General features: G+C 42.5%; 1 protein-coding gene across 1 annotated transcript; it reads right to left on the minus strand.

Moving 5' to 3' along the window:
* Positions 1-561: 561 nt before the first annotated feature.
* On the minus strand, positions 562-3,726 carry LOC106819808 (15-hydroxyprostaglandin dehydrogenase [NAD(+)]-like). Its single transcript, XM_014824391.1, has 4 exons — positions 3,488-3,726; positions 1,822-1,948; positions 1,215-1,321; positions 562-696 (listed from the first exon to the last, which is right to left on the minus strand). The coding sequence occupies exons 1-4, from the start codon at positions 3,578-3,580 to the stop codon at positions 562-564; spliced, it is 462 nt and encodes a 153-aa protein (XP_014679877.1). The 5' UTR covers positions 3,581-3,726.
* Between the last annotated feature and the right edge of the window lie 6,604 nt (positions 3,727-10,330).

Consider the following 10,330-nt stretch of genomic DNA (forward strand, 5'->3'; position numbering starts at 1 on the left):
GACTGGCGCTCGCGTTGCTGGCCGTGTTGCCAGAAAATAATTTTCGGTCAAACTTACGCGTTTAAAATGGGCAGGGGTATGCCCGAGAGAGATGTGCTGGTAAAATCCGCTTTAAACATTTAACTTTGGCTGCAGCATCCCACCATAATCCTTGTCATATACTAATGTACATAGCAATAGCGCTGTCGTTGCTGGTCGCCGTTCCCAACCATGATAATTTTATTCGGCCGATCTTACGTGCTCAAAATGGGCAGGGGCATGCCCGCGAGTCATGTGCATGGACAAATCCGATGTAAACATTTTACTTCAGCCCCAGCATCCCGCTACACCCCTACTTTCCACTACTACCCCGTACCCAGTTCCCGTTTGCTAAAATACATGAGTAATGGCACGCGGATCGCTCATCTATGCATATATGCTGCAGCATATTTTAGAAAGCAAAGATGGCAACCATATGTTTGAGACTTAATAATAGATAAATTTATCACTAGGGTTTCTGAACTAATGAATATATGAATAGATAATATGAATAGATTAGAAACTAAACAATAGCTACTTAAACTAGAATCTAAACAGTAGATTGGCGATTGCAGCGAGACCTCCAATTGATGACACGTTGACGACGATGCCTCCATCGAAACCGTGACATTTTCCCATGTACTTCAGCGCCAGCATGGTTCCCGTGATGACGGCAGTCTGCAGAACATGACATATACACCGTAACCCTTCCCGTAAATATCTTGTAGACGTGTGGCAGGTAGTCCCACGTTGATCAGCATGAGGCATCATGTTGACCATCACATGGTTCCACGTTGACCACCAATGGCGCCACGTTGACCAATAGGGACACCAAAATTACTACCAGCTAGGTGGCACCACGTTGACCAACAGGTGGCACCACACTGCCTCAACTCTTACTCTACTCATCGGCAGCAAACCAACGAAGGAGTTGATACAGAGGTCGCCCTGTTTTGCTATGTAAAAATTGTTGTTTGTGTTCGCATGGAGGACAACAGACGGAAAAATCAAGAACCAATGAGCAAGAATATTACTATAGTCTAGATCGGGCCGCCTTGCAATAACACCCAAACACCCACCCACCCATACATATACTCTTTGGAGCTCGGCTATACATCATAACAACTATTGCGTTAAATTCGGGGGTGGTGACGTCATCACTATGTTGGTGACGTCATCGGGGCTATGACGTATACCAGGTTGACGTCGACCATGCGTCTGTAGTTCACGAGGTCGACGATGGCGGCGTTGTTGATGACGATGTCGAGGCGGCCATATTGATCCTTCGTCTTCACGAACGCGGCTGAAGAGATACGATACCCTATACGATACGATATGTACTGATACAGACCCGATCCCGCGTATTATTGATTAAATTGTTATTATTAAATTATTAAAAAGTATATAGATGTTATTTTATATCATTAAAATTACTAAGTTAAATCGGGATCTGAAATCCGTTTTATTTACCGCGACTAATTCCTGATCATAGCGGTACCCTGACCCCTTGATTTCATTTCTTAACCCGGCGTGCAACCTAATCCTAACCCTAGCCGTTATCATCAACCAAACACTTACAAGAACACGCACACGCGAACGCGGACGAGCGCATGAACACGAACACATGCACGCATGTGGACACACGCATGCACGCACGCACGCATGCGCGCACGCATATACAAACGGACGCATACACACGCGGGCACGCACAGGCCTACGCACGTACGCATACACACACATGCACGCACGCACGCATGCGCGCACGCACACATACACACCCACACACGCGTGCACGATTCGTACCTTCGAACTGGTCGTCTGCGGTAACGTCGGTGTTGACGTATATCGCTCTGTTCTCTCCGTGTTTCGCGCACAGCTCTGACGCCGTACCTTGACCTTCCGCTGTCCGATTGTCAACAATGCAGACGCCCTACACGTGATAACACATGAATCGCTACCGACCGCTAGAGTGTGCGTTTGTGGGGTGGATATACGAATATGGATTTCTATACTCGAGTACGCCGTACGTACAGGGGCGGATCCAGGATTTTTGAAAAGGGGGTGTCCAGGAAGAAATAAAGGGCACTTTTTCCTGCTTACTTTTTCTGGTGTTTTAAAAAGCTGCCGAAGGCCACATAGGGGGGGGTTGGGGGACCTCCCCCCAGATTTTTTTTTTAATTGGTGCGTTCTGAGAGCATCTGAGCAGTAATTTTGATGTCTAGAATGCAAAAATTAATCAGATCCGGTCCCCCGGACGCCTGCAGACCCCNAGACACACGCATGCACGCACGCACGCATGCGCGCACGCATATATACAAACGGACGCATACACACGCGGGCACGCACAGACCTACGCACGTACGCATACACACACATGCACGCACGCACGCATGCGCGCACGCACACATACACACCCACGCACGCGTGCACGATTCGTACCTTCGAACTGGTCGTCTGCGGTAACGTCGGTGTTGACGTATATCGCTCTGTTCTCTCCGTGTTTCGCGCACAGCTCTGACGCCGTACCTTGACCTTCCGCCGTCCGATTGTCAACAATGCAGACGCCCTACACGTGAAAACACATGAATCGCGACCGACCGCTAGAGTGTGCGTTTGTGAGGTGGATATACGAATATGGATTTCTATACTCGAGTACGCCGTACGTACGACCAACAACCTCGCAGCGTTGGCGAGTAGGTTAATGATAAGCGAACCTTGTTACAGATCTCAAACTATGGCGCTTTATAATCCACGATCTGGTGAACCAAACAAAAATCTTTAACCACGTTACAGAAATCCGAGCGTCACAGTTCCGGCGGCTCTTATATGTTTCACGAACGGAACCGGGACGATACGATGACAAGGATAGAAACAGAAAGAATTAAAAGACCACGAGGAAAAGCCAGAAGAGAAGCTAGTAGTACATTAAAGTAAATACATAGTAAACGCTAAAGGGCCATATAGACTACTCCAAAGCCGCCGCATGGCTGGTATTTGATTTGACACAAGGACTATATAGGAACCAATCAAACACTATACCGTCATGCTTGGTGCTTGTTTGTGAGGGCGGTAAATGTCAACTCCCTCTCCTTCTTCTCTACTTCCTCCCCCTGCTCCTCCTCTCCCCTCCTACTCCTCTACTCCACTTGCCTCCTCTTCCTGCTCTTTCTCCTCCTCATCCTGCTTCTCCTTCTCTCCCCTCTCATTGCCTCGCCTCGCTCGCCCTCCCCTCTCTTTCCCCGCACCTAGTGTCCCATCCCTATTAAATATTTAACGATATACTATTCTAAAGAAAAAGTGGCATTCCCTATCCTCCCCTGATCCACCCTCCCCTAATCCCTCGCCTCATCCCTCACCGTCATTTTCCCCGTCTCCCCCCCATTCCCTTCCATTCCTCCCGGTTCTTCACCAGATATAAGCAGTTTTACGAAGAATAGGGGAGACGGGGAGTTAATATATTACACTATACCTTGGCGCCTTCTTCCAGCAATCCGGCACAGATAGCCTTCCCTATGCCGCGCGCTCCTCCCGTCACCATAGCAACCTTTCCTTCGACCTTCATCCCTTTATACGAGCACTGGTAAGGTCGGGTTCTGTGAGCAGACGATTACAGTTCACTCACTACCGCACAGGAGGATCCTCTGTTCCCGCTATAAGAACGATGGTTAGTATGAGAACGGGAGCTACAGCGGGGAGGGGCACCGACGAGGGTACTACTANTTTGCTCATGCTATAAATAAAAGTGTAGGTACTTTCTAACACGGCTGAAACCACAAGCTCGGAGGGCCGGTGTTTTGCCAATGTTACTGGCCCTCCAAATAATTTGCCGGCATATGCCGGTGGGCTGGCGCTATTATCGCGCCCTGCGTCACTCTGCAGCATTAGAAGAGCTGGACTGGCGATCGGAAGCACCGGGAGTTTTCCCGGTGGCCTGGCCTGCTAAGTGACCCCCCTTTTGATAAATCTGCGGCCTGCAGGCCATAATATATATATATAATATATATATAATATATATAATATATATGTATATTTAAATCTGCGGCCTGCAGGCCATATTATTATGGGGGGGGAGTGACGTCACTGTTATTTGAGGTTCATAACAGTATATTGTACTAAGCAGTTGTTGGCTCATTAGTTTGTGATTCACATGCACTAAAATTCACCAGAATGCGCGCAATGAAGTCTTTGTAAGAAATATTTTCCTGGTGGGGGAGTCGTGGACTCGTGGGGGATTGATCCCGGGACCCCCAAACCCCCCACTTAAAAAGTGGCCTGACTGGGGCTATATTTCGCGCTACATTTCCTGGCCTGAATGATTTTCCCAGTCCGGCCCTGAGCACTAGTACGGCTGAAACATGAATTTCCAGAAGGTTTTATTGCTATAAAATGCTAAACAAATTACACTGTGACTTTCCAACTCGCCTCTTAATTTCCCACTACTGGCACAGATAGTCATGTGAGCACTGTCGCTCTGCGGCACTTGTCATGCTCAGCAGTGTAGTAATTTTAATTGACCAAACCTACTCGTGCAGGTTGGATTTGTCATGAGAGATCGTTCTTTGGTAAAACCTGTGTTGCCATACAGGAGCATCATATTCGAGAATTGGCCTGATGCAATAATTTGGATTTATGCAGAGACTATCCAAACTGAAGTTAGATGGAAGTGAACTAGTGACAAATGTAAGAGTTGCAGTAGACTCACGGGCGACCCAAGCAAGAGCAGATGAATCTAATACGAAAACATTAAGGTGAGTAGCAAGTCTTGTAACTGGATGTTGCTGTAATATGCTGCTTTCAACGATGTGCACTGTTGGTGTAGAGTACATGCAGTTCCTAAATTAAATATACATCTTCCATACAGAATGTAAAACATAGAAAAGAAGTACAGCTTATATTATACCAGTGGGGTGCTCAACATTGCTTGGATTCTTTTATGGGTCAGCATCCATTCTTGGCAGCCACTAAGCATAGATATTAAGTGTATGGTTTAATGGTAAGGAAAGGGGCAGTTACTTGAGCAGGGTACTTAAGTGAACTTATAGGACAGTAACTAAAGTGCTATGATTACTATCAAGAGTAGATAATAACACATTAAAAGTGAGCTGGCTTTATTACCATTGTGTGGTGGAAATGTTTGCTTTAGTTCTCCTTTAGCTTGTTGAGATGACCTAAAGCTTCTGATTAAACCAAACTAAACACTTGCCTTGCCCTAAAAATTTAAATTCAATCTCTGATAAAAGACGTTATATATGCTTCACCCGAACGCAACTTCATTCGCTTCTAATGCAGAATCCAAGTTTTGTTGACTGTGATTTCTACATAAGTCATGTGGCTGTGAGTGATTGCCTTTTGATATCCATCATTCATTGATGCCGGTTCTACGTACAGCACTGTAAACACGCCTGCATAGGATCCGGTTAATCACTGATTTAAAGACATAGTTTTGGTGTTTGATAATAATGGACTTTCTTAAGTGTAATAATAAGTGTCCAAACAGCTATATTCATAATGCAAAACTCTTTCCTAGTGGGAAATGGCAGTGTGGGTAATTTACGTTGCTACTTGTATGAAAAAAAGTTGGGCAGGTAAGTTTTCAAGTTTATATGCAGGCTGGGCTGATAAAATATAGCGCACATCCCTTTCCACCATGTATGTAAAATCATGATGGGGCTCTTGCCAATGACAATATATCCAAGTTATCATGATCATTCTACAAATGGGGGTGAATGTCGCTGTTGAGCATTGTGCTAGGCTTGTTTAACACCTGTATGTGATTGCTGTCCTCTAGTCAGCATTTAAGGGTGGGCAAGAAGAGCAGGCATTGCCGGCAGTGGAACAGCAGGTGTTAATTTTATGTCCCGCAGTGTTTGAACAAGGTTGAGGACAGATGTCTCCATCTGCTGATAACTAGGATAACGACATTTAATCTGGGATCTGGGGTCCGAAGGGTGACGCACGGGGGAGCTATATAGGCTGATCCTGTAGGAGGAACTGCACTCTTTTCGAATTTTTATCGTCTAAACCTCGACGAATTCAAGTAATCTGGTCGCTTTTAGAAGTATATTTTAAAAGCCTTATAATAGTTGATGTTACAAATACTGTTTCAGCCAAATAAGACATTTTATCGACTAAAATCCAGGGTTATCATCAGAAATTCTGTTTAGGGCAGACACTGGGTTACTGATTGTTGTTGTGCTAAGCTGTTTTGTGCAGCATGTGCGTAGCACTCGACCTTAATTAGCAGGGAGGCTTGATCTCAAAGCTGGCCTCCCTGACTTGTTAGAAGCTGGTTGCACATGTGTTACAACTTACATTAATTTTATTGATGGTGATTTAAAGTGTCGAGGTTTGGGACAGGCAAGCCTGTTCATTTTTATTAAATAAATTTTGCACAATTATCTGTTTCGCATCCTGAGTTTTGTTGTCATATCAATGTTTATTATCAATTCAATATGAGTAAATGTACGTAAGCTTGTAGTTATTGTAAGGCGTGGTTTTACTGTGTATTTATTCTATCTCATCGACATGTCATGTATGTATTGAAAAACTCATTCGGCCGGTATATAATAAGATAAAATATTGATATTGTTAATTAGATAACGCTATGCGTTTTTTCTATGTGTGTTGATATTAGATGAAGATGGAAGAGTGAACAAAATAAAATTCGTTCTGAACAGTCTTTTTCAAGGAACAGATTATTCCATCCCTGTGTGTTAATAAGTATATTTTTCATCTTATTACCTAGCTAGTCGTGCCAGTCACTCTACAAAGCTAGGTTAAGATTTGGCTCAATAAACGAATATAATTAAATAATAGGCGCGTTCACACTGGCGCGAATAAGCGGGATGCAAATCCCGGTTTTTGCATCGCGATCGAAATACCGAGATTATTACAAGTGTGAACGCAATAATACTCACTAATAATTGCGATCAGCATCGCGCTCCAAATCGCACTTTTGACTGCGATTATTTGGAATTAGCGCGATTATTTGCGTGTGTAAACGCTTGCGCAAATAATCCCGGTATTTTCTATCCCATCATTCCAAGCGAGTGAGCAGTGAGCATGCGCAGTGAGCATCATTCCGGCAGTGAGCATGCGCAGTTTCGATTATAGAATTATCCGCTCCGATTGCGAGATATTTCCGGCCTGTGTGAACAACGACACAATTATCCGTATTTCATCGGCGTTAGCATCGCGGTTTTTTTCTTGCGTGTGTGAACGCGCACTAAATGTGTGCCTGTGTTTGCTGAAGGAAGTCTTTACTTAAAATGTCAGCGCACTGATTTGAATTCAGTTAGTTAAATTTAATAAGTTTAAATTTAACTAAATTTTAATAAATCTTTAAAGCAAGATTAAAAGTTTACTAATAAATTTAGTAAATCCTAATAAATTTAAGGCGCCTCATCAGGGTAACAACGTCTTCGGTTAATATTGGAAATTACTTTATCCAAATTTTCGCTGGCCAACTCATTATGACAGAAACCATGCCTAAAACGGAGCATTTGGAACCCATTCCTACAACGAAAGGCAGACCTGGTATATATTGATACCAAGTTAATTTAAGCCGATTTCACAGTTTAGAATTGGAGGGAATAGTGTTAAATCATCAAGTTAATTTTGGCACGAGTAAGATGTATGAAAATTAGTTGATAATGTCTTAGAACTTTCACCTTCTGTAATGCAACCTTCACCAAGTTCTACCAACTCGTAGTATACGTGTCTTTCCAATTTGTCTGGCCTGGAACTCTAGTTGAATATAGTTAATTTATGTTTTATGTTTCATGCATGGTCACCCGTGTAAAGATAAATCGTAAAACCAATATAAATGTAATTAATTGCGTGGTCGTGTAATTTAGGGAATATTATCGGGAATACATTACGGTCCATTATTATACATAACGGGAATATTACAGGTATTAGTTACGGCGTGATCTTGGCAATAACATACTGTTATATTAGGAGTAGTTGTAGTTATTCATTGGCACAACGGTTATTTTGGCAGAATGTCAAAATGTTAGCCATAGTATATATATCCTACATGAAATACAACAAAGCGAAGAGACTAAAAATGATATATCTTTACTTTGGGAAAATCATCACTTATGTGGTCACCGGCTGTTAAGTGTAGTTGGATAACTTGTCATGCCATCTTATTTTTAAATTGTACAAAGCATATGTAATCTGCATGTAGAGGCAGTTTTTTTTGTCTAACTTCAAAAACTGAGATTGCATTAATTTAATATAAATTAAGAAGGGGTCGCAACACGTCTGCATTTGTAAGACGGATGCAACGCATCATACACACACACAGGCACCACACACACACTGGACACACACACAAACACACACAGCACAGCACACACACACAGCACGACACACACACACAACACACACACACACACACAAACAAGCACACTCACGCCAACGCGACGCACGCATCAACACACACCACAGCCCACAGCACACAGACAGACAGCAGAATTGCTATCTATTTATATTTAGGCAATATGTTGCTGTAAAAATTCTTATAACTTCTTATAATTATTAATATCTGAAAATATAGTTTGAAAGACGTTATAGTTTTACGAATAAAACTGGGTTAAAGAATTGGAGACACCCAAATAGATAACCATTATCTTGTGATAGTGTCCATGTACAGCAGGAAAACATTTGACATATAGGCATGGAATGATAAATCGGTACGCAAGTCTATGCATTATTGGTGTAATATGCACAGTAATTTAATTTGAGATAATTCAAAATGTTGCTAAAGCAGCAGTTTCGATAGCTGATCTGCTGTACTGATAATTTGCGCTTGAGCTGTCACTAAGCTGCAGTAAGATAGGCAAATCCGTCGTACCACCCAGGCACCACACAAACCATGTATTAGTATAGTATATATATATATATATATTATATATATAATATATATCGAAAAGATAAATTTTTGGCGTAGATGTGTACACGACGTCACGCAAGCATGCACTTTGATAGAGATGGAGTGGATGGATGAATGGTGGATTGATGGATGGATGGATGATGGTATGGATCGATGGAAGCTGGATGGATGGAATGGATGGATGATGGATTGCGATGGATGGATGGATGGAATGGATGGATGATGGATGGAATGGATGGATGGATGGATGGATGATGGTGATTGGAATGGATGGATTGGATGGATAAAATGGACGGATTGGATGGATGGATGGATTGGTGATGGATGATGGATGATGGATGATGGATGATGGGATGGATGGATGGATCGAGGATGGATGGATGGATTGGATGATGGATGGATGGATGGATGATGGATGGATGCGATGGATGCAATGTATGGATGGATGGATTGGATGGCTGGATGGATGGGATGGATGGATGGGATGGATAAATGGACGGATGAATGAGGATGGGTGGGTGATAGATGGATGATTGAGATTGATTGATGGATGGATGATGGATGCAAGTGATGGGTGATGAGTAGATAATGTTGGTTTTTTTGACACATGTTTAATTTTGGTTCATGTAATTGAAGGTTGAAAAAGGCGAAGCTGAAGTCTGAGGTGCAGATTCTGACTAAATTTGATGAGGGTAATTGTATAGTTACAACTTAGTTTTATGAATATGATGTAATGTTGTACAGTTTTTGTTTGTGGGAATTTTGTGGATTACTTTTCGCCCTTTAGAGTCCTGTCGCCTGGAAATACTTACTTTAAGCAATTTCTTATAATTTTTATGTAATTCCCCAAAAATGAGGTCTAAAAATACATCCAAAGGGCAGCCAAATAACAACGATGAGTACCAGGCGCCTTAAACGCCAGCCGTCAGAAATTTACATACGGTCTAGGACTATACTCCTTTCAAAGACCTTTATAGTCCTTAATATATTCTACACACAAAGCTATAAAATTAGAATTTGTTCGCTGGATCTGGGTGCACCCTTGCAGCTGTATATGGCCAATTTAAACAAATTACGTAAATTCAAAGCTACGATAGTGGTTGAATACTTATACTGGTCCCAGTGCTCTTATAGATGGGGTAAAGATCCAGTTCAGTCGGCCTTGATCAGTCTGATTAAGTAATAACCTCTAACTGATGTTGACAGTGTACCACAGCTGGCAATGTTCAGAATGGTTTATTATGTAAAAGAAATGGGCACTAATTGTGTTTAAATTTTCTCTGTTGATTCTTTTTTATTTATTTTATATACCATGATCACTGACAATGTGTGGGAAGTTGTCTTATGTGACCAGTGATTACTTTTGTCCTCTAGAAGTTAGTTGGTACTTAGTGGAGCACGTTGAAATAGAAT

This window comes from Priapulus caudatus, unplaced genomic scaffold, assembly GCF_000485595.1.
Source record: "Priapulus caudatus unplaced genomic scaffold, Priapulus_caudatus-5.0.1 Scaffold4530, whole genome shotgun sequence".
NCBI lineage: Eukaryota > Metazoa > Priapulida > Priapulimorpha > Priapulimorphida > Priapulidae > Priapulus > Priapulus caudatus.